The sequence below is a fragment of the Balaenoptera ricei genome, chromosome 1 (genome assembly GCF_028023285.1).
Source record: "Balaenoptera ricei isolate mBalRic1 chromosome 1, mBalRic1.hap2, whole genome shotgun sequence".
NCBI classification, from domain to species: domain Eukaryota; kingdom Metazoa; phylum Chordata; class Mammalia; order Artiodactyla; family Balaenopteridae; genus Balaenoptera; species Balaenoptera ricei.
Window position 1 is genome coordinate 11536570 of NC_082639.1, and position 25019 is coordinate 11561588.

At 51.3% G+C, this 25019-nt stretch overlaps 1 protein-coding gene across 1 annotated transcript in view; it reads left to right on the forward strand.

The window, feature by feature from the left end:
* Positions 1-25019, forward strand: part of KAZN (kazrin, periplakin interacting protein) — a 463767-nt gene that overhangs the window by 427297 nt on the left and 11451 nt on the right. Inside the window, exons 9-13 of the mRNA XM_059913793.1 lie at positions 13565-13770; positions 14167-14285; positions 22102-22333; positions 23633-23734; positions 24230-24396. Coding sequence (XP_059769776.1) covers positions 13565-13770; positions 14167-14285; positions 22102-22333; positions 23633-23734; positions 24230-24396 — 826 coding nt within the window. The remainder of the gene's footprint in view (positions 1-13564; positions 13771-14166; positions 14286-22101; positions 22334-23632; positions 23735-24229; positions 24397-25019) is intronic.

Below are 25019 nucleotides of genomic sequence, written 5' to 3' on the forward strand. Positions count from 1 at the left end.
CCCTTTCACGGGCAGACTAGGGTCAAAGTTAAGATGTAGATTCTAGGGACTTCCCTGGAGGTCCGGTGGTTAAGACGTCGCCTTCCAGCGCAGGAGGTGCGGGTTTGATCCCTGGTCGGGGAGCTAGGATCCCACATGCCTCGCCGTCAAAAAACCAAAACATAAAATAGAAGCAATGGTGTAACAAATTCAATAAAGACTTTTAAAAAAATGGTCCACATCAAAAAAAAAATCTTAAAAAAAAAAAAGGATGTAGATTCTGGGCAAACTCTGGGTTCAAACCTCAGTCCTGACATTTACTACCTGGTAACCATGCTGTGCCTCAGTTTCTTCAGCTGTACACTAGGGACAGTAAGATTGTCAGAGCAGCTGAAAATGAGTTACTACGTATAAAAGGCTCAGCTCAGGTAGCGATAAATGTCAGCCACAATGATGATGGCAGTGGTGATGGTGACGACAATGATCTCATTTCGGCCTCTCACCAGCCCCATGAGATGGGCACAACAGGCCCCCTTTGTACAGATGCCAAGCATGGCTCAGGTTAGTTCAGCAACCTCACCCCAGCCGCCAGGGCCAGCCCAGGCAGAGGGCCGGAGGGAGCAAGAGTCTCAGAGCTGAGAGGGCTCTTAGTGGCCTCTCGCCCACTACCCTCACATCACAGCCAGGCAGGGCATCAGTGGCCAGTTCTGGAACCCAAGGCTGCTGACTCCCAAGCCAGTGCCCCGAGCTGGCGCAGGCCGCAAGATTCAGCTGGCGGGAAAAAAAAATCCCTGGGTCAATAAGTTTTAGAAACAATGCATAGTATCTCCAAAATGAACATTAGCTTTTCAAGGCTCTAGCAAGTTCTGCAGTGAAGAAAATCATTTCACTGTTTTCCACCTCGTGTTTCCCAAACTTAACTGACCACAGAACCATGCCTTTGAGTCTGGTTCCGTGGAGTGCTCTGTGGGGCTACAGGGATGGGTGGCTCCTGCAGCCCCCTTTACTCTGTGCTTGGAGATGCTGAGTCAGTAATTCTTTGGTGATCTCTAAGCGGCCTCGCCTCATTCCTAACGTGGTTTAGCCATGGAAAGTCCCCATGGCTCATGTGGGATTCCCGTGGGCCTTAAGAAGTGAGGTGAGCCTGGCGCAAGGCCGGGTGGAGTGGCGCTGTCTCTGTCTGAGTATCTGCTTCGCTCAGAAAGAAGCTGGGTCAGTGCACAGCATCTGCAGAGGCAGAAGGGCCCCCGCAGATTGGCTGAGAAATGCCAGTCCCAGGTGTTTGTTTTGCTGCTGTCCCAGGTGTAGGCAGACGGCCAAATCTATTGCCACAGGGTCCTGGGGCATGGAGAGGAATGGGCATGCCATCCTGCTGGGACATCTGGCCCACCTGCCCTGTTTCCCCTACCAGCTCTGAGCTGCCTAATTGCCTTCCCTGGGACAGGCCAGCAATGTTGGAGTCACATCCAAATTGGCCCCATGCCTGCCCAGTGCCAGCTTCCTTCCTAGTTAGGAGGCTGATGTCTCTGGGGGTGGCATGGAGCTCATGGTCGGGGGCACGCGGGCCAGGGCGGGGAGAAGGCCGACTCTGTCAGCGGTCACTGCAGGGACCAGAGCTGTGGTGACAGGAGAGGGAGCTCTCTGCAAGGCGGAGGGAACCTGAGGGCTGTCCACAAACCGAGCGTCGGAGAGTGCAGCGCAGGAGTGTGAATCATTCCCAGGTCCCCTCCGTCTCCTCCTGTGTGTGCAAGAAACACACATTCATTTTAGCAACAGCCTGAACCCAGCAGAATTGATCAAAACCAAGCAATCAGGGAGGGGTGTCGAGGAAAGAGCCAGGCTTTGGAGCCAGATCTTTGGGTTTGAGCCCAGAGTCAGCACTTAGCCAGTGACCCTAAGCCAGTCACTTAGTCCCTCTGGACCTCAGTCTCCCCCTCTGTAAAATGAAAATAAGACTGCCTACCTCACAGGGCTGTTGCAAAGATGGAATCAGAAATGGGTAGAAGCGTCCGGCATGTGGCAGCTGCCTGTCCCAGCACTGCAGGAGATTCAGGAGACAGGAGGCTGGGGCCAGGGAGACGAAACACAGGCTCTGGGGCCCGGCTGTGCCCCGTGCACACAACCGATGGTGTTTCTGAGCTCGACTTTCCTCATCTATAACATGGGCCTCTGGGAACCCGTGTCCACCTCGAGGGGGAGGACGCAGTGCGTTCACACCCACGCGTCGTGAAGCACCAGGCGGCGCTGTCCTGATGCGGAAGCCTCTGGGGGCGAGCAGAGTGACTGCCGGTCTCTGCTGTCTCAGATCAGCTCTAAGGGGCCCCACTGCAGAGTGTTGCGGGTGACGATGACGAGGACCCGTCTCTGTGAGCGCCCTCACAGCCAGCCCTGTACTGGGCTCGCACACGCCCACCGAGTCTAAAGGAAGCAGCCTTGCTGGGCTCTAGTGCTTCCAAAGCTCCCGGTTTTTCAAGAGAAACCAAGAATGTCATATAATACACCCCAATTCTTTAATATTGGCAACTACTTTTGTTTTTAAGTTTAGTGTCCTTTAGGAAAAAAAAAAGCCATGGCCCCAATATGTCTCCAGACCACCGGCTCCGCTACCTCCCTTCTGGACTCTCTCTGTGGGCCGGTCCAGCCCTGGTGGCCCTCGTCTTCCCCCTGACCAGTGAGTCCCAGGCCATAGGTGCCCATTTCATTGGCCCACGTCCTCCTTCACCAGAGGGCCCTCCTGCCCTTCCCTCCCTGGACAGCCAGGCAGCAGGGGGACCGCACTCATTTCTGACCCTGAGCAGTGTCCCCAGGGCTTGGGGTGTTTGGGCAGAAGCGGGGGAGCTGCCCTCAGAAGCCTGGAATCAGCACTGGAGCCCCCGGGGGCCCATATGGCCGGCAGGACTCGGGATCAGACCGCCTGCAGCCTGAGAGCCCAGCTAAATCATTTCTCGTGGACTTGGCCGAGCTCTGTGGGACTCAGAGATGGAGAGGGTGTGGGCGAGGGAGCACTTCAGGTGAAGGTGCTGATGGACCTGACAAAGGGGTGACGCTCTGCTCTCCCAGAAATTTCAGCGGGATGCACGGTCATCAGTGTGAAGAAAGCCATAAGCTGGAAACCCAGGGATATAGAGAGGGGGTCAGGCTGAGGACTGAGGACAAAGACTGGCTGCTGGGCGGTTGGGGGCAATGATGGAAGCTGGGAGAGAGAAGTACAATATGACTTGCTGACCTTCACGGAGGGCCTGCTGTGCCAGGTGTGTGTAGGCACTCTACACACGCTCTTTAAGTCATTCAACAAACACTGGCTGACCACTTTCTATGTGCCAGGCCTAGGGCTAAGGGCTGAGGGTGCAGATGTAAATGACGAGATGACATAAATTATTCTAACATAGTCCTCACCAAAATCATATGAAGTGTGTGTTGTGTTATTGTCTCAACCTTACAGATAAGGAAACTGAGGCCCCAAGGGGCAACATAAATGGCCCAAGGAGACGTAGTCAGCGACGGAACAAGGCTAAGAATTGGGGTTCAGCAGACTATTGCACTACACCACTTTCCAGGCAGATACGAGTGAAGCTGATAAAACCGTGAGCCGTTAGAACAATCTAGTCCTGGAGGGAGGCAGAGAAGAGGTGTCACAATTAAAGAAGGTCATCTAAAAGCGGGGAAAGGCTTATTTCCCCAAATGAGTGGAAACTTCCTAGGATGTTTTGCCTTGTGCCAAGGCTCTGGTAAACATATCAGTGGGTTTGAGAGGGGTGTCAGTCGCAGTGAGCATGGTGGCCACCAGCCCTGGCTCCAGACTCCGCCAGGAATCGTGTTTCAGGATGCATGACGAACAGCCATGGCTAGCACCAGTTTTCTCCCTGACATTTCCCATAGCATCTGAGTTGCAAGAAGGCCCCCAGCCCAAGCCTCACCAAAGTGCTCTTCATTTTGAAGGAAGTTAAACGAATACTGCCCTTAAACATCTTTGCTGTTCCTATTGCCCTTTGGGCAAGAAATAAAGTCTCTCGCCCCTGGTGCAGGAAACTTCCAGGAGGCACTGTGAGGCATTGTGAGGAGGCAGGAGGTCGGACAGGTGCATCATTCGATGAGAATGATCCCAAAGGAGGCACTGCCTCCAAAGGCCACGCCCAAGCCAGAGCTTCACGGATCTGACTCAGCTGTGGTGCCCCCGCCCAGCGAGCAAACGGACTGGGTCTCAACGGCCAACACAATGACCACAGTTCATGGGGCTCATGGAAGCAGGCTGAGCAGAGATGTCCTGAGGCCCACAGGGGAGCTGGGAGGGTCGATGAAGGGAAGAAGAGGCGGGACTGCAGATCCATTAGGGGTTCTCAGACCCCACAGCTGTCCATCGCCTCCAGCTTTGCCTCTAAGAACTGCACCGACACAAACTGGTACTGTCCCTACATGGGCACGTGGAGAAGAATCCTCCTCCTGCCCGTGGCCTTAAAGAGCCCCCTCGTTTCTCACAGAATTCACCTTTCAGGCCCATCCACCAACAGAGAAGTTGGCCAGGAAAGCAGGTTGAAAAAGAGGACTAGCTGTGGAAATACACGGGGAGGCCAGCAGCCAGCCGGAATACTTGCCTGGTGGAAGCAAAAAAGGGAGGAGACATCAGCTGCAAGTTAGAGTCTAAGAAGGACTTTCCCAAATGTGGGCACTATTCAGCATTACAACAGGTTAGCAAGGAGAAAAAGGAACATTTCGATACATGTTTTTTAAGCATACAGTAGATGTCATTGGATCACAGTATGTTTGCCTTCCCTGGACCTCTTCTGAGCATTTTCCTCTGAAGTCTGTAAAATTAGAAAGTACTTGCCAAGCGTATACCTGGGAAATGAGCCTTGTCGACTCCACCAAGTCAATTCCCTGCTGCCTTGGAAAATTCCCAGGGTGTGGGGAGCAGGGGCTGGCAGGAAGTGTGGCTGGAGGAGGGTGTCCTCTGAGGCTGGGGGCAGGGGACCTGTCGGGCTGGGGACAGACACAGCGAGCACAACTTAGGCTCAAATGAGGGGAAAGGGAAGTATGTGGGGGGAGGTTTAAGCATTAAGTAGTTATCACTGGTGAGAGCAGAGCTCTGTGGGATTTTTCTGGGTACCACATGGTTTCGTGTATTTGAAGGGACACGTGGGGTGAGAGTGCCATCAGCTTTTAGCTCAGGGCCTCCAAAGGCCTGCTTGGCTCTGGGGTCGGGGTGTTGGGGATTGGTGGCAGCCCACCTGGGGACCTGCTGTTGCCCCCGCAGCTGCACAGTTAGTGACTTGATGCCGTTTAGACCACGCTGTCCGGTCCCGGTGACCCAGGCTCAGAGGGCCTGACCTTTGCACCTAGTATTTCACAGGAGTTGTGACCGGGCGCTGGAGCAAAGCATCTCCCTCCAACACAGCGGCCGTTATCAGGCCATAAAACATCATTTTTTCACCTTATGATGCAGTGTTTAAAAAATGAGAATTCAGCGTTTGGCTTGAAAGTGCCGACAGGGGCTCCCCTGCCACTGTCCAAGGGCAGGGAGTTTTGACGGGGGTCGGCTGCCCGAGCAGGGCTGGTCTGAGGACGGAGGGGCCCGGGGGGCGGAAGGATGGGGGCGCTGGGAGCAGCCACACTGCGTGCTCACCGGCCTCTAGTGGGTGGAGGCCGGGGGTGCTGCTAAACACAGACGGCCCCCACGACAAAGAATGGTCTCGCCCCAAACGTCATTCAGTAATGCCAAGGTCAACAGGCCCTGAGACCATGTGCACATTCGAGGAACCAGCATCCTGAGGCGGCCTAAAGGAGGTGGGCCCGGCAGAAGGTGAGCCTGGAGACGGTCATTGTGTTGACCTCACCTCCCGTCCTGCCTACCTTCTTTTAACCAAAATGTACAGAGCTCCTTCTGTTCCAGGCAGCAGTGGGCTGGAGCTCATACGGGCTCACAAACTGATTTCCAACCCCATGCCCAGGGGCATCATGTTGGCAACTGAAATTGGCCACAATGGGCATATTTACACCACAGAGATGGGCAAACAAATGCTATAAACCAAACACTTTCTTCTTTTTTTTTTTTTCCCAAAGCGCTTTTTAAAAATACGAGAGCTGGTTGTTAAACATTTACCAGCACACCACTGGTCTGAGCCCTTGCTAGGTAGCAGGGACACCCAGAGAGCAGAACTGGCCCAGCTCCTGTCCTTGTGGAGCTGACATCTAGTGGGAAGCCAGACAATTACAATTACACAGTCATTAATTAACTTCAGCTGTGAGAAGTGCAGGCTCGGTACCTGGAATGAGAGCTTGTGTGAGTGTGGTTTGAGGGCTGTGGAGGGGTGTGTGTTGCAGGGGGTGACTGACCTATGCCAGGTGACCAGAGAAGGGGTCCCTGGAAGAGGCGACATTTAAACAGAGCCCTGAAGGCTTCATAGGAGTTCCGGCAGAGGAGACAGCAGCAGACCACCTTTCAGGCAGAGAGGGAAGCAGGCACAGCTGATTGGAGATGGTGGGTGGGAGAGGCAGGAGCACCAGGGAAGTGGTCCCAAGAAGCCCAGGGAAGGGGTGACAGACCGAGGAGAAGCTGGCAAAGTCGGCAGGGCTGGGCCACACAGAGCCTTGTCATGTAAGGAACTTGGGTTTTATCCAGGGAGCCAGTGAAGGGTGTTGAGCAGAGAAGGTCCCTGGGCAGATTCAAATTAAAAACAAAGCAAAGTGGTATTGTCCATCCCCTTCCCATAACTTGGGCTTTTACCACCACTAATGGTATTAAGCAACACCATGAACCAGGCCTGGGTAATAAAGAGATGGATAGATTTGACCGCTGACTTAGGGATTCCCTTCGGGCAGGGCAGGTGGACAGATCCATGCACGGCAGTGCCAGCAGAACATGAAGAGTGCTGGGTGAACAGTGCACATAGCAAGAGGGGTGCCCAGTCAGGGCAGTGTGGAGGAAGGCAGACTCTGAAGGACCTCCCGCTACAAAACCACTACATCTGAAACAAAACATACTTTTCAATACCTCGCTGGCCTCATCAAAAATAAGGGAAATTCCCAAGGCACTTCCATCCAAAAATAAAAGGCCATGAGCTAATACCAGGACAGGAGCAGTGAGTGATAACCAAAGGCAAAAACTGGAGTTTGTCCTGGACACAGATGCTGATCTCAGGACCAGTGACAGGGGAGTAAACCTTGGGGTGTGCAAAGCGAAGCATCAGAAACTGTGACTCTCTCATTCTTCCAGGGCCTCTCTGATGGGGGCAAAGTGGTCCCTGCTCCCAGGTGTCATCCCCACGCCCTATCTCCTCCCCACCCCAGCAGAAGCAACGTCCATCCTCTCAGGAGGAAAGCATCTCTTATTTAGAACCTAAAGATTCCCATAATAAGACCAAATATGAGTTCAGCATGCATGAGAATCAGCAGAAACAAACCACAAATTTGGACCCTCCAAGCCCTCTCAGATACAGTAATGATCAATACCAAATACAACATAATATGTATGCCATATTTAAGGAAATGTAAGCTTAAATATTTAAGGATATTTAAGGAAATGTAAGAAATCATAGACCTGAACAAATAACAAGAGATTATCTGGAAAGACCAGACGAACTTGAAAAAGAACCAAATAGAAATTTTAGAAATGAAAATATATATATATATAGTTGGTAACAAAAAAAAAAAAAAAAAAAAAAAGGATGGGTTAAACAGCAGACTAAATAGCTGAAGAGAGAATTTTTTAAATGGAAAATATGTCTAAGGAAATTACCCAGAATGCAATGCAGAGAGATAAGTGGATGAAAACCATGAAGGAGAAATCAGAGCTTTCTGGCCCACTACAATAGCCACTAGCCACATATGGCCATGTAAACTTATATTTGGATCAATTAAAATCAAATTAAATTTATAACTCAGTTCCTATGAGTACATTTTAAGTGCTGATAGCCACATGTGGCTAACAGCTGTCACACTGGACAATGTATGTTGCAGGCAGACCTCAAAGATGTCATGGGTTGGGTTTCAGACCACCACAGTAAATACCACAATAAAGTAAGTCACATGAATTTTTTTTGGTTTCCCAGTGCATATAAACGCTATGTTTGCACTGTACTGTACTCTATTAAGTATGCAATAGCATTATGTCTAAAAAACAGTGTACATACCTTAATTTAAAAATACTTTAGGGGCTTCCCTGGTGGTGCAGTGGTTAAGAATCTGCCTGCCAATGCAGGGGACACGGGTTCGAGCCCTGGTCTGGGAAGATCCCACATGCCGTGGAGCAACTAAGCCCGTGCGCCACAACTACTGAGCCTGCGCTCTAGAGCCCGCGAGCCACAACTACTGAGCCCACGTGCTGCAACTACTGAAGCCCACATGCCTAGAGCCCATGCTCCGCAACAAGAGAAGCCACCGCAATGAGAAGCCCACGCACCACAACGAAGAGTAGCCCCCACTCACCGCAACCAGAGAAAGCCCGCACGCACCAGTGAAGACCCAATGCAGCCAAAAATAATAAATAAATAAATAAATAAATTTATTTTATTTTTTAAAAAAAGAAGTAATATGCGTTAAATAACTCTTACTATTTAGGAGAGGGCATTAAGATATTGATAACCCCAGGTTTTAAGTCAAATATGCATAATAAATCTCAAAGAGTAATCATTAAAGAAGGTTCTAGAACTTCAGCATACATCAGAATCACCTGGGGGCCAGGAGATCTGGGGTGGGCATCTAGAATTTTCATTTCCAACAAGTTCCCAGGCGTTGCTGCTGCTACTGGCCCAGGGACCACACTTAGAGAACTACTGAACCAAAAACAGAGAAATAGGGTGCTTCACTTCCAAACAAACAGAGGGGGTAAAATGGAAAGAGAAAACAAACAAAAATCTTCCATCCAGACTAGCTCTGCCCAGTAAAATATAATATAAACCACATATGTGGTTTTAGATTTTCTGGTAGATGCATTAAGAAGTAAAAAGAAACAGGTGAAATGAGTCGTAGTAATGTATATTTTTTAACTCAATATACCCAAAATATTATCATTTCAATATGTGACCAATATAAAAATTATTAATGAGATATTTTACATCTTTTTTTGTGCAAAGTCTTCAAAGTCCAGGGTGTATTTTATACTGTCGACACTTCTCAACGGGGACTAACCACACTGCAAGTGCTCAGTGGCCACATGTGGCTTGTGACTACTACACTGGACAGAGTGGGTCTAGACTGTAAGGGACATGAGCCTGCAGAGGACAGAGGTCCCGCTCAGTCACTGAGCACGCACTGTATGCCAGACACCGGGCTGAGCACTTTGTCCACATCATACATCATCTCCTTTCATCCCCACATAGACCTGTGAGATTAGCATTATTATCACCCCATTTCACAGATGGGGAAAGCGAGGCTGAGAAAACTTAAAACACTTCCCCAGGATCATCTGGCTGGTAAGCAGCAGAGCTGGGCTTCAAACCAAGGTCTCTCATAGTCCATTGCCACCTCGGAACCACAGGGTTTCTGTAAAGGATTTTCTATAACAGGCCAGATAGTAAACATTTTAGGCTTTTTGGACCAATCTGTCACAACTACTCAGCTCTGCTATTGTAACCGGAAAGCAGCCTTAGACAATGTGTACACAAATGAGCATGGCTGTGTCCCAATAAAATTTTATCTAGGGAAACAGGCAGAGGGCTGGATTTGGCCCTTGGGCTATAGTTTGCCAACCCCTGTGCTAGGCTAGCACAGCTGCCTCCGTAGGCCCAGTTTGAGGGAGAACTCAGTGACTAATTGCTGAGGTTCTGCGGTGCATGCGTGTCGGGGGTGGTTGGGAGGATGAGACCCACTCCTTCCAGAATCACCACGGTCCTCCTGGTGCTCGAAAGGATCCAGAGTGGCTGCTTGTTGCTGGCACCTCCTCAGAGTCTGCCAGGGGCTCGGTCAGCCCCTCTATCTCCCCAGCCTCCTCTGAGCTCCTGGCCATAAACATGAGTTATTCCCACTCTCAGGGCTGAGACAGAGGGGAAATAAAAGCCAGGACTGATGGAATCCCAGACATAAAATCTGGCACCATAATGCCTACATTTTGGAAATTGCCTTTAATTAATGGTTTGTGGCCGCAAAGACTCCCCCCACCCTCCATCCTTCTGCAGCATCTTCTCCTTGGCGTTCAGTCCTGGTGGTCGGGGCGGGGAGGGGGTGAAAGAGGTGGGCTGGTGAATAGCTGTCTTTTCTCAGAAACCAAAATGTGTGGTTTGCTCATATGAACCCAGCTTGGCCTCTGGCATTCCTCGAGCCTGGACTCCATAAGCAACGTGAATTGAAAAGCCAGCTCCCCGCACAGGCCCGAGGCCTGTTAGCTATAGAATAACCTGCACACATTCACAAAGACACACTAAGCTCAGGAAAACACACACTCACGAGTGTACACACACACACAGCCCAGAAGTCTGCTTTTTTTCTTTGTCCACTTATCTGTGATTCCCTCTCTACTCAGTCTCTCCAGCCTGTTTATCTTCTTGTTTTTGTGTGTCTGTAACACTATTTCTTCCTGAAGGTTTGCTCTTTGAGTCTCTCTTTCATTCTCTCTCTCCTGTCTTTCCCCGTCCTACGCTCCTTGATCTCCCTCACTGGGGACATATAGCCAAGCACCACAAACACACCCCTAGCCCCCACCTTGGCACAGAATCCACAAATTCGCCCCTCCCCTCACAGGTGCCCCCTCCCAGCCAGGCCGGAGTCTGACTGGGACGATGAACTTCTGCCCAGGTGGGCTTGACAACAGGTGGGACTGGGTTCCCTCCCTAAGCACCTGAACTGAACTCAAATCACATTTCATCCCAGGAATGCAGGGAGGGACTGAGGCAACGACTGCTAAATTCTAGGCATAGCCAAAAAAATTGCCCAAGCCCCAGGGTAGAAGCCCTTTATTACCAATAATAGTCACCCTTGACTGAGTGCCTACTATGGCTTCACATTCAGAACTTACAATAGTCATGTTAACCTAGGTGGTAGATATTATTATTGAATATTATTCCCATTTTATAGATGGGAAAACTGAGGCTTCAAGAGGTAAAGGAATTTGCCTAAAGCCAAAGTCTATTCAACTCCAAAGCCTGGTCTCTTCCCACAGGGCTGGTCCAAATGGACAACATGGGCTGTGTCTTGAGATCTGGGGTAACCAGATTCAGCCACACATGGTCTCTCATCTTCCCAGAATCATGAAACAGAGACAGGACTCTACTACAGGAATAAGGCAGAGGTTCTCAGCTCTCTCCAACCTGAGAGGGACACCTTGTTTGGGTGCCAGTGGTCAACACCTGTAGGACCCAAGCAGAAAGGCTTCCCTGCCAACCAAGCCTGTCCTTGGGAGCACAGTTCCAGCAGGAGGGGACACCTAGGCTGAGGTCTGTGCCCCTAGCCAGGCAGCTAGCTCTCTTACCAGGCAGGGTCTTGGAGCCCCCAAGCAGGGCTGCAGAGGCAGCTGCTGTTTCCGCATTCTGGGGCACCATGGCAACATGTGTGCTCAGATTGGTGACCTGCACATGGTCTGTGCCATCTGCTGTTTTCCGGGCTGGGGGGTACGGGGTCGCCTTCCGTCCACCTGAGAAGGGAAATATAATGATGCTGCAGTGACCTCTCACCCCTACCCATCCAGTATAGATAGGCCCCATCACCCCCACTGTCACTGAGTCTGCAGGGCAGCCCAGAGAAGGGGGCAGAAGGCTGGGAGCAGCATCATGACAACTTGCAGAGGTGGAAACTGAGGCACGAGGCACCATCTCTGCCCACCCAGAGTTAGGTCGCTCTGCCCAGCGCCCTGCTGTACCGGGGATGGCATCTTTCAGGCCAGGTGACTGTGGGCCCCGAAGGGCTCTTGGCTGGGCAGTTAGAGGCCCCCAAGCATTGGGGAGAAAAGATTCGGTGGACCTGGGATTAAGGAGAAGTGTGTGGCCACCAAGCTGGTGTAGCCATTTCCCAAGAGTCATCCAAGGTGTTTCAACAGAGGGAGGCAAGGGAATTGGGGGAAGGGGCTTTGTGACTTGAAAAAGTAAGATTTCTAGGCTGTGTTTTTTTTTCAATTTCAAAAATAATATAGTCAATGCAGAAAACTTGGGAACTAGAAAAACATGCACACACACTGGCACACTCACAAGTGCACACTCACACACACACATTCATGCACAATTACCCATCACCCCTTTCCAGAGATAAAGACGTTTAACATTTACCCACCTAGTATAATGTAATATATTACATATATATGTATATATTACATATACATAATTATATTATACATTATATATAATATTTTTTTTAATGTGGTTGGGATTACGTTGTACGTGCTATCTTGTACTGTGCTTTTACTCTTGATGATAGATTGTGAACATTTTCCCATGTCAAAACTATTCTCCTGTGACAGATTTTTAAATTAATTGCTTATATTCCAACATACGAACGGAGCATCATTCATTCAAACTCCCATCCATAACTGCTTCCTAATTTTTTAATTTTTCCAGTTTTTTCATTATAAACTTATACATGTTTATTATGGAACTTTGATGATACCCAGAGTTATATAGCAAGAGGGAAATAACCTCATACTTCCAAACTCAGTAACTATAACATTTTTGTGTTCTGCACACCCATTGTTTTACTATGTGCCGATTTGATGGATACGCATTGTTTACATATTAGAATGATTTATAATATACAATATAATATAGAGTCATTTCAAATCAGGCTTATTTTTTAATACTTGTCATCTCTCATGGTACTGAGTTTATCCATTTGGGTTTTCATTTAACCCTGCTTTTAGAGAAAGATTCTTTTCCCTTCTCGGTTGACTCTTCACCACCTGAACTTGGTGTATTTATCAAGTGTTGATGCAGCCAACCATGGATTAAGGAATGGGGTTGGAAAATGCTGGTGGAGAGACGTTTTTGTCTGTGAGGGCCACTCCAGAAACAGGCTTCGGTGTGTTAAGGAATAGAGCTGAGGCTCCATTTATCCTAAAAATATAAATCACCCTGTTGCCCAAAGATGACTGCCTTGGCGTTGTTTACAATACTGAAAAATGAGGAACTACCCAGGCCCATCAACAGGCAGCGGGTGAAATAGATTCAGAGCATCCCTTTGACGAATCCTGTGCAGTCTCTGCTGAGACGGAAGGGTGTCCTGCGTCGTGTAAATGAGAACAGCATATTACAAAACGGAACACATCATGTAAACGTGGGGATCTGTGTTTGTTTGTAAGCGTAGGCATTTGTGTATCCCAAAGACCATTTAACTAAATACTAGCAGCTGCTGTCTCTGGGTAGCGTAGGATTTGGGGTGATTTTCACTTTCTATTTTATTTTTATTCTCTTCTGGATTAAGTTTTTAAAATTCTTTTCTTTTAGAGGGCACAGATTACTTTGGACTGGGGAAGGGGCAGCAAAACAAAACAAAAGCCGCTTGGATTCTGAAAAGAAGAAATGCATGGGGGGAAAGACATCCCTGCCCACCCCCTGCATCCCCAGGGGTGCAGACTCAGGGGACGCAGCCTGCCCAGTCCCTGACCCCTGCAGCCCCTGCCCTGCCCCTCGCCCCACTCCCCAGCACGGCCCTGTGTGCTTGTGTGTTGCAGACTCGGACAGCCAGTGCAGCCCCACGCGACAGAGCCTCAGCCTGTCGGAGGGCGAGGAGCAGACAGACCGGCTGCAGCAGGTGGAGCTGGTCAGGACCACGCCCATGTCGCACTGGAAGGCCGGCACCGTCCAGGCCTGGCTGGAGGTGGTCATGGCCATGCCCATGTACGTCAAGGCCTGTGCGGAGAACGTCAAGAGTGGGAAGGTAGGGCACCTGCCGGGCCCCCGTGGGAACGCCCCCCTCCACCCTCCCATCCTCTGGGTTAGAGGAGCTGGCTGAACCGGGTTCAGGCTCCAGGGACCCCAGTAAATCATTGTGTCTCTCCGACAAGGCACACAGCCCTTCGGAGCCTCAGCCTCCTCGTCTTTAAAATGGGACTAACCTTCCCTGACCTGGCTGGAGGGACGCAGGGCAGGACTGGGGGGCCCTTTCAGCCAGGTCAGCGATCCCACCGCCTGGCCTCATGGACCAGTGGCTGGAGGCGAGGCGGCTGCACAGACGTTCCCGGGAACGTGCGCCCACTGAGGGGAGGGGTGCCTTGGGTCCCCGCCCCCACGCCTCCCTTCCGGCGCTCAGTCCCCACCTGCCGGGCGGGCGCAGGTGCTGCTGAGCCTGAGTGACGAGGACCTGGAGCTGGGCCTGGGCGTGTGCAGCTCCCTGCACCGGCGCAAGCTCCGGCTGGCCATCGAGGACTACCGCGACGCCGAGGCGGGCAGGAGGTGAGCGGGCGCCTGGGCCCCGGGGAGAGGGGAAGAGAGCCCACCCGAGACCTCGCCTCCTGGGGGTCACACGGGTGGAGGGAGCGGGCGCTGTGAGCTGGGCCAGGCGGGAGGAGTGCCAGGGCCCGGGACGCCACTGGGCAGGGGCCCGAGCACAGCCTAGCCCCACTCTGGGCTGGCCCTCCCCGTAGAAAGATGGAGAACAAACTCAGTGAGGCCCCCAAATGCCCTATGATCTCCCCGGTGCGGGAGTCAGGGGGCTTCACGCCCCCCAGAACTCCTCTGTCTGGGAGGTGGGGCAGCCCCAGTGGATCTGGGGAATTTGGCCAAAATGTGTGTTCTTCCTACTCCCACCTCAAAGCCCAGCTCTTACCATTCCAGGTAAGAGCCTAAAGCAGGGAGGAAGAGAAGAAATGGACCTGGTTTGGGGCCCGGTGGGAGGGGGCGTCTATAGGCAAGCGCACCTGGGAATGGCTGAAGATGGCCCATCAGGTGTGTCCCCAGCGCGGCCGCCCTGCCCCCATTGCTCATTACCCACCCCCACCCCCACCCCGCCTGCCTCTCTCCTGACCTTTGTGAGCAGGACTTATTGGGGAGCCCCTCTTTCACCAAGTGCTCCAGGGAAAAGGGAAGGACCCCTCCCCCAAGTCCTCAGAGAGCAGGAGGGGGAAGAAAAGTAGCTGGTAAACCTGACACTATCTGTTTTGCGTAATTATCTCCTTCACTGGTTTCCCCAGCATTTTTGTGCAGTTAATTAATCAAACCTGGTGGTGTGTGCTATTTATTATTTGCAGAAGCAGCTTTGTGGATTAAGAAAAAAGAGGGGGCTGGAGGTAGAAAAGAAGGCTGGTTTGGAAGCAGGAAAAGCAAATTCCTGGGTGTCCCGGAGAGTGATTCCGTGGTGACAGGAAATAGAGATGAGATGGGATCAGAAACTCAGGCAGCAACTCACAACAAGCAAAGCAAGAAGGCCCTGGGCCCTGTCAGCAGGTCTGGACCCTCCTAGACGGCAGGGCTGGGGTGGGGGAGGGGTGGAGGAGTGGAGAGTTGGGGGCAGGGGGGAGCAGGGCAGGAGCTTGCAACCCAGCTGAGCTTCCCCTCCTGAGGGTCCCACAAGCACCTCACACTCACCACCCACCCCTACCCAGTGCCTTCCCCCAATCCCCCAAAGCTCACCATCCTGGGTCATACAAGCTAGAAACACCTCCCAACCCCTCCCATTCCCAACATGATCATGGTTACTTGAACACGGTGGGGCTGCCTGTCTCACCTCTCAAAAATGTGGGATCGCTGCCCAAGTTCCCCCCAAATTCAGCAGACCCTTCAGAACCTCGTAGCGCCTGGAAAGGGATGGATTCAACTCAGAAGCCAGATGTGAACAAATTTTGAAAATTTATGAGAGCCATAAGCATGACTGTTTCCAAAACCATGGCCTGAGCATTAGACACCCAGGGCCTCCTAGAGCAGGGAGGGGCCTTCATTTAACGGCTCCATTCCCTAAGGAATCCTGGCCTGTCTCTAACTTGCCCTGTGACCTTGCCCTCTGTGGGACTTGGTTTCTCCACCTGTGAAGTAAAGGGGGTTAGATTAGGATAGTGGCTCTTTAACTGTGCGAGATCATGGCCCCTTTGAGAATCTAATAAGGACTTCCGAAACTTGCCCCAGAAGAAATACACAAAACTTCACAACTTTGCATTCTGGGACTCTCTGACCCATCTGTGGATCTTTGAGGGGGCTGTGAACTCTAGGGTAAGAACCCCGGTGAGGTCATCTTTGAGAATACATCCTGTGTGACTCTGGGCATGACATTGCCCTCTCTGGTCCTGGCTCCCCTTACCTCTAAAATCCTGACAACAAAATCTGCCAACCCCTGACAACCTGTCCGTCACTTTATGGACATGATTTTATTTGACCATCACAATATCAAGGCAGGATAGACATTCTTACCCCCATTTTAAAGGTGGAGAAAGTGAGGCCAGAGAAATAATGGACACAGAGTCACACTACAAAAGATCTGACTTCAAAGTCAATTCCCTTTCCGCTCTCCCAAGTTGCCTTTGTGTTCAAAACATCAACGATGTAGCTCCTGCTACTATTATTTCTGGAACACTGAATGCATCCCAGACCCTGTGTTAAGGACTTTACCTTCTCTTACCTTCTCTTATCACTTTTAGCCCAGGAGGCAAGCAGGAGTAGCCCCATTTTACAGAAGAGGAAACCGAGGTACAGAGGCGCGAGGTCTTTCATCTAATGCTGATGGAGCTAGAAGTGGCCTCATGTTTTCTGTGCTGAATAATGACCCAGATGACATTGAAATTCTGTGCCCAAACTCGGATTTCAGGATCTAATTTGGTCCCAGTTTGAGGAGGGGGCAGTGTCAAATTTTATAAAATATTTGAATTACTTTTAAAATCATTCTGTTTTATTCACCTTCGGCGCTTACAATGGCTCACACCAACAGCTGGGAAAGTGTTGCCAAGCTGAGGCCGCACGGGGACAACTTTAATGGAAAGAGAACCATTTGGAAGGGCAGGAGTGCATTAATTATCAGCATGCAGAGGGATACTGCTGATTATAAATGGGCCCCCTCCCACCCCACACCCCACGTCTGGTTGCACCATTGATTTGCTGAGCAGACCCTTCCTTCAGACGGGAAAGAAGTTCTGGTCTCCATCAAAGGCCCAACGGCATCTGATTCAGAGGCCGTGAGCTTCAGCCCCTTTCCCAGGGAAGAGAGCAATGACGGCTGGGCCTGGGAAGAGTCCCTCTGAAGTGACGAGGCTGGAGCGGGTCACCCAGGCACCTTCTCATCCTAGAAGGGAGCTTGTCTTGGGCCAGAAGGTTCCAGCTCAGGAGCTGGGTGCTGGGCAGCCTCTGGGAAGCCTGGAGCCGGTGCCCCCCTCGCCCAGCCTGGCCCTGTCTTCCTTGCACTGGACTCTAAACCAGAAGCTGTTGGGCATTAGCTCTGAGCCAGGTGGGGAGCCTGGGCATTCGTAGATACGCCACACCCGGTCCTGCCCTCCAGGAGCTGAGGGTCCGGTGGACAGCTGGCCAGACGAGCCGCAATTACCCAGTGTGACAAATGCGAGGGCTCTGAAGAGGCTCTGGACACGAGGAGGGTCTTGACCTAGCACAGGGGTCCTGGAAGGCTTTGGGGAGAGCCATATCTCAACAGAGTCTTGCAGGAGTTAAGCAGGTGAAGAGGGTAGGGTGGAGAACAGCCCTGGAGGCCAGGAGGCCCTGGTCCTTGGGGGCAGACCCAATGGTTCTGGGTGGCCAAGGGGCGGGAGGAGGGGAGCGAAGCCGGGAGCCCACCTTTCTGCCCTCAGTCCTTCCCATGATATGTCTGCTACGCATTCGGCACTAGGCTGACTCAGAGCCTAGAGAACACAGTCCCTGGGCTCAGATAATTCATTTGTAAAGTTCCATGAGTGATCGGTGCTGTGAAGGGAATTGTTAGAAGCAGAGCAGCAGGTCAGGGGGCAAGTTCAGACGGCACAGTCAGAGGCAGCCTCTGCAAGGTGGGAGCTGACACCCGGGAGGGGAGGGGAGGGGAGGGGAGAATCCGGGCAGGGCTGGAAGGAAATGGGTGCCTGGCGAGGCGGGGACCCCCACCACCCGAGGAGCAAAAGCCTCAGGGCATTCCAGAAGTGCTTCCAGCCCAAGCCCGGTGGGAGGGGGAGCCCGGACCTGTGAGGTCACCCCAAGGATTTGCGATTTCAGATTTTATCCCTGCAAAGGGGCGCCACAGGAGAGTTTCCTTGTCTTTATTTTATTCAAATCTACTCTGTTCTTTTTTCCCTCTTTTACTGGCTTTTTATTGAGTGTTCCCACTACTGGCTTATGAGCTATACTTTTTTGCGTTATTTTTAATTATTGCTCTATAGTTTACAATACACAGAAAGCTTAACACTATCTTCAAATAATATTATACAACTTTGTGTGTAGTGTAACATGCTTTTTCCTCCTCCTTTTATACTATTGTCTATATATATACATATATATATATATATATCCTCCATAATACATGGTTATTATTTTTCTTTTAAACTGGCCATTATCTTTTAAGGAGATTAGCAAATGAGGAAAATATTTACCGAGATTATTTACCATTTCCAATCATCTTCTTTTAAAAAAAATTTTTTTATTGTGGTAAAACACACAAAATTTACCATCTTAATCATTTGTAAGTGTACAGTTCAGTGGTATTAAGTACATTCACATTATTGTGTAACCATCACCACCATCCATCTCCAGAAGTCTTTTCATCTTGTAAAACTGAAACTGTACCCATTAACACTAACTCTCCATTCTCCCCTCCCCCCAGGATACCTGCAACCACCATTCTACTTTCTTTATGAATCTGACTACCCTAAGTACTTCATATAAGTGGAATCACACGGTATTTGTCTTTTTGTGACTGGCTTATTTCACTTAGCATAATGTCCTCAAGATTCATCCATGTTGTAGCATATGAGAGAATTTCCTTCCTTTTTTTTTTTTTTCTAAAGGTAATGGAGTATTTTGCATTTTTTTTTTAAAGGAATTCCTTTATTTTATTTATTTATTTATTTATTTATTTTTGGCTGTGTTGGGTCTTCGTTTCTGTGCGAGGGCTTTCTCTAGTTGTGGCAAGCGGGGGCCACTCCTCATCGCGGCGCGCGGGCCTCTCACTATCGCGGCCTCTCTTGTTGCGGAGCACAGGCTCCAGACGCGCAGGCTCAGTAGTTGTGGCACACGGGCCTAGTTGCTCCGCAGCATGTGGAACCTTCCGGGACCAGGGCTCGAACCCATGTCCCCTGCATTGACAGGCGGATTCTTAACCACTGTGCCACCAGGGAAGCCCTTCCTTCCTTTTTAAGGCTGAAAAATATTCCCTTTTATGTATGTAGCCCATTTTGCTTATCTATTCATCCATCAATGGACACTTGGGTTGTTTCTACGTTTTAGCTCTTGTGAATATTGCTGCAATGAACCTGGATGTACAAATATCTCTTCGAGACCCTGATTTCAATACTTTTGGATATATATTCAAAAGTGGAATTGCCGCATCATATGATAATTCTATTTTTAATTTTCTGAGGAACAGTCATACTGTTTTCCACATCAGCTATACCATTGTACATCCTCACCAACAGTGCACAAGGGTTCCAATTTCTCCACATCCTTGCCAACACTTGTTTTCTGTTTTTTTTTTATAGTAGCCATCCTAATGGGTATGGAGTGGTATTTTATCACAGTTTTGATTTGCATTTCCCTCATGATTAGTGACATTGAGCATCTTTTCATGGGCCTATTAGCCATTCTTATATCTTCCTTGGAGAAACGTTTATTCAAGTCCTTTGCCCATTTCTGAATCGGGTTGTTTGTTTTCTTTGTTGAGTTTTAGGAGTTCTCTTTATTCTTTTGTGTAGTCCAAATTTCCATGTGGTCATTATTTTCTTTCCTCTCGAAGAAATTCCTTTTACATTTCTTGTAGTTCATTCCTCTGATGATGAATTCTTTCAATTTTGCTTGTTTAAAAAAGTCTCTGTTTCCTCCCTCATTTTTAAAGACTTTATTTTTTAGAGCAGTTTTAGTTTCACAGCAAAACTGAGGGGAAGCTACAGAGATTTCCCATAAACCGCCTGCCCTCACAGGTGCCTCGCCTCCCATTATCAACATCCCCCTCCAGATGGAATATTTGTTTCAGTTGAACCTACAGTGACACATCATTGTTACCCAAAGTCCATAGTTTACATTAGGGTTCACTCTTGGTGCTATACATTCTATGGATTTGGACAAACATATAATGGAGTGCATCCATCATTACAGTACCATACTGAATAGTTTCACTGCCCTAAAAATCTTCTCTGCTCTACCTTTTCATCCCTCCCTGTCCCCCAAACCCTGGAAACCACTGGTCTTTTTGCTGTCTCCGTAGTTTTGCCTTTTCCAGAATGTCATATAGTTGAAATCATAGAGTATGTAGCCTTTTCAGATTGGCTTCTTTCACTTAGTAATATGCACTGAAGATTCCTCTAAGAGAGGGTTTTAAGTAGAAGAGTGACATGATCTGATGGATGTATTTAAAAGGCCATCTGGCAGCCACGGGGTAAGTGGATTAGAAGGGGCAAGGGGGTGGGGTGGGGGCAGTCAGGAGGCAGCTGCAGAAATCTATGCCAGAGATGGCCATGGCTTGACCCCAGAAAAGGAGACAAGGGGACGGACACACTGATCAGAGTGATTGATAGATGGACAGAGTGGGGGAGGGGAGAGGCGGGGCAAGTGAGGATGGGGAGATGGAAGAGAGGACGGGCATTTCATTTGGACCCTGTTAAATTTGAGATGCCCGTGCCAGGAGGAGATGTCAAGAGGGCAGCTGGTTAGAATCCGGGGCTCAGAAGAGGCGAGCAAGGAGAGATGTGAACTTGCAAGTCACTGTTAACAGATGTGATCCAGAGCCCTGGAAATGGAGGTCAGCCCCAGACGGGGGAGTGTAGGGGTGGGGAAGGGAGATGTGCCCATGGTAAGGCCGCATCTACCCGGCATGGAGCTAAGTAGCTGCTCAATACACATTCTTGGAGCGGAGGAAGGAAGCGAGGAGCCATCGAGGACACCAGCAGGAGGGGAGGGGCGTGATCCGCTATCTCCATCCTAGGGAAGGGCCTGGAGGGGCCCCAGAGGCAGGGAGACCAGTTAGAAGGCGAAGTCCGGGGGGAGACGACGGTGCGTAGAGTGAGCGGTGGAGAGTAGAAAGGAGGAAGCGGAGTCAGGTGAGGTTGAAAACCCCACCCAGGTCTCCAGCTTGGCCTGTAGGGTGCTCTACTCACAGCCTCCATCCCACCCCAGCTGGGGAGTGGGTGAGGGGCGCTCCCTCTGCCGGCCCAGATCCCAGGCCTGGGGAGGAGGACGGCGTCACTCCGTAAGCGCCTTATTTCTCTTTCACATCAGGATCCCTTTGTGGTCCCCCGAGGCTCCCACTTCAGCAATGCAGCTCCCTACCTGGCATCACCTCCGGTCGTTTCTCAAAGTTCCTCCGCAGGTGGGAGGCGCTGTCCTCATTCATTCTGCGAGGCTGCCACCCTGTGGCGAGCAGGGGAATGACATCTGAGGGGACCACACTTTTATCCTTTTGAGACGTATTCGTTGTGCACCTACTACGTGCGCATGCGCGTGGCGCTGGGTGAAGTTCTGGGTGGGATGCAGAACATCTGAGATACGGCGGTGAGGAGAGAGGACTTGGAATAAGCAAAACGTGGGGTTTATTTCTGATTCCAAGACGTGTCACTGTGTGACTCTGGGGGGTGGGGGGTGCCGGGGTCCCCAGAGGTGCTGCTTACTGCTGCATTCATCCCTGCGGCTCTGTCATTGTCCCTTTCCACTCTCAGTGTGTCTGAACGTGGTCTCTTCTCTTCTTGTTCCCTCTGCCTGTCTGTTGATCCCTTTTTTGTCCTCTGGGGCTTGCTCTCTGTTTCTGTCTCTCCCTCTGTCTCTGTCTCTCTGTGTCTGTCTGCCTCTCTATGTCTATTTCTCTCTGTTTCCTCTGTGTCTGTGTCTCTCTCCTATGTCTCTGTCCCTCTCTCCCTATGTCTCTCCCTGCCTCCTCCTCTCTCTCTCCCCTCCATCCACCCCTCCCCACCTCTGCCCTCTGTCTTTCTTCCTCTCTGTCTCTCCACTCCATCCCTGTTCATGTCTATGTCTGTGTCCCCTCCCCGCCATTGTTTTGCTTCTCTTTCTTCATCTCTGCTCGTCTCTGCCCCATTTCTCCCTGTCCCTCTGTTTCTGCCACCTTTCCCCACCCACCCCTCTCTCCGGCTGTGTCTCTCCTCACCAGCCTGTCCAAAGCCGCTGACCTGGACCATCACTGGGTGGCCAAGGCCTGGCTGAATGACATCGGCCTGTCCCAGTACTCCCAGGCCTTCCAAAACCACCTGGTCGATGGGCGGATGCTGAACTCCCTGATGAAGCGGGACCTGGAGAAGCACCTGAACGTGTCCAAGAAGTTCCACCAGATCAGCATCCTGCTGGGAATCGAGCTGCTGTACCAAGTGAACTTCAGCAGGGAGGTGAGAAGCAGGGGGGGGGGGCACCTTCCACAGCCCTGCTTTCCTCTCTGCATCCGCTGTCTGTCCATCCAACCACTTGCTCATCTGCCCACCCGTCTATCTATCCATCCATCCATCCTTCTACCTGTCCATCCATCCATCCATCCATCCATCCCTTCCTCTCTCCCTCCCTCCTTTAAACAACTGCTTATTGGGGATGGGCCAGACCCTGTGCTCAATTCAGGGGAAACAGGAAACACTCATCCTCCAAGGACTCACTGCTTATCAGGGGAAACCAGAAAGAAGCTTGTGGTCACAACATCATGGAAGGTTGTCCCAATGAGAGAAGCCCAGGGTTTTCTGAAAACCCAAAGGAGAAGCTTCCAGAGGGATCAGAGAAGCCCTCCCAGAGGTAGTGACACCTAAAGTGAGACCTGAAGGAGGAATTTCAGGGATCAGTCAATAGAAGGTATGAGGGGGAAAGCAGCCCAGAGAGGGAACAGCATAGACTAAGGCCCAGAGGACAGATCTGTGGCAGCAGAAGAACTGAGAGTCCTGTGTGGCTCCCATGCTGGGTTTGAGGTGGGAGAGTGAACGGGTGTGCGAACAGGTAACCGGGGGACTGTAGGGCATATAGAGTTTGGACTCTGAGTGCCCCTTGTTCTGAGTGCCGCCAGCCAGAGAGCCCAGGGCACCTGCTTCAGCTCCTCCAAGGCCTCCCGGCACCTCTCCCCAAATAGTCTCCCAAGGGAGGGACCCCAGGCTGCTGGGGTCTGTGGGGCTGAGTGCAGACGGCTTACTTTTCTTAGAGCACCGTCAGAGCACAAGCAATTCAGGGGTGGGAGGAGAGGGACAGAAGAGGGGTCTTCATGGCCTTCTCAAACACCCAACGCAGAGCCCTGGGCACAGGAAGTGATGAGGACCAGGCCCTGCCCCCAGGAGCCCCAGTCTGGTACAGGAGGTGACGAGTGGGAAGATCATGACGGTGAAGTGTGGAAATGGGTGGCCTCATCTGGGGACGTCCCTCCACAAACACGCATCGAGCTCCTGCTCCAAGTCAGGTGAGCAGGGGCCTGGGATACACAGCTAGGCAGCCGCCGTGGGGCCCAGGCAGCCCCATCCTCCGGATGCAGGCGGCTCTGCCTCCAGGCTCCTTCACCCCGGAAGTGGGCTTCTCCCCATTTACCAGAATGAAAGGATCGATGTGGCCCGAGCAGCCGTGGATGGCCTGGCCAGGAGCCTTGCATCCGCATGCTGAGGTCCCTGCCAGCACCGTGGACCCTCACCCCCCTGGCTGACCCACCCTCCCCACCCCAACAGGCCCTCCAGGAGCGCCGGGCTCGCTGCGAGACGCAGAACGTAGACCCCGTGGTCTGGACCAACCAGCGGGTGCTCAAGTGGGTGCGAGATATTGACCTGAAGGTGAGGGGTGATGGGGGGGCTGGGGGTGACCCTTGGGCAAATCCCATGCACGTCTGTGTGTGTGCAAATCAATATCCATTTCTGCGTGGGCTGAGGCATCGTTGCCCGGGCTGGCGAGAATAACCTGCCTCCTGTCACTCAAGAGGAGGGAACTGCCCCCCCTCCTGCCATGCCCCCAGCAGCGCCCCATCTCATGGGGCAGCAGGGAATGCTGAACCATTCTCGCTCTCTGACGCCAGGCTGGGATTGAACTCACATCCGTCTTCTCCCCCAACAAGCATTTATGGGCTGCCTGCCTAGGTCTGGGTACATCAGTGACAAAATAGTCCAGTCGCTGCTCTCATGGCCCTACAAGAGTGGGGTGGGGTTCCCTGTCAGTAGTAAATGAACTGGTCCCCGGAGGCCAAGCCCTTGCTGTTGGGGGCATATCCCCAGTGGAGGTGGGGCCCCCTCAGGCCAGCAGGGTGGCTCACCAGCCTCGTGTCTTGCCCTCAGGAGTACGCAGACAACCTGACCAACAGTGGTGTCCACGGCGCCGTGCTGGTGCTGGAACCCACGTTCAACGCTGAGGCCATGGCCACGGCCCTGGGCATCCCCAGCGGGAAGCACATTCTCCGGAGGCACCTGGCGGAGGAGATGAGTGCCATCTTCCACCCGGCCAAGTGAGTGTGGGCTGCTGGCTGCAGCTCGCAGCTTTTGGAAGCGGATGGTCCTGGCCCCTCCTTCCTGGATCCCAGCTGTTCCTTTGCAACACAGCGGTCTCCTTTTGCAGATCCGGAAACTGAGGCTCAGAGAAGTGCAGTGCTTTAGCCTGAACGTCATAGAGTAGAAAGAGGTAGAGGAGCAGTCAGGGTTTGAATAAAGTGTGTGGTTAAAACGGGCATTTAGAGAAGGGAGAGTGACCAGCGTGTATGAGGAAGGCCATGTGAGGGTGGGGTTTGAGCTGGGGAGGATTCACACTGGCCTAAGAGGTTGAGATGGCTGTTCCAGGCAGGGCTGACTATGGGGACGAAGGCTCAGAGACAGGGATGGGCGTCTTCATGGTTTTTACCATCTAGGTGAGCAGACCATGTCAGCCCACCTACCCCAGTCTCCTCATCTGAAAAGTGGCCAGAAGAACAGATGAAAAGTGGCCAGAAGAACAGAACTTGAACAGATGAACTCCCAATGGACTCTCTCCTTAAAATGATTGTGGTTAGGGTTAGATGACCATTTATTGAGCACATGCTATGGGCACTAATTCTATTCTTATGATGATGCTAAGAAATTAGTTTCACTATCCCTC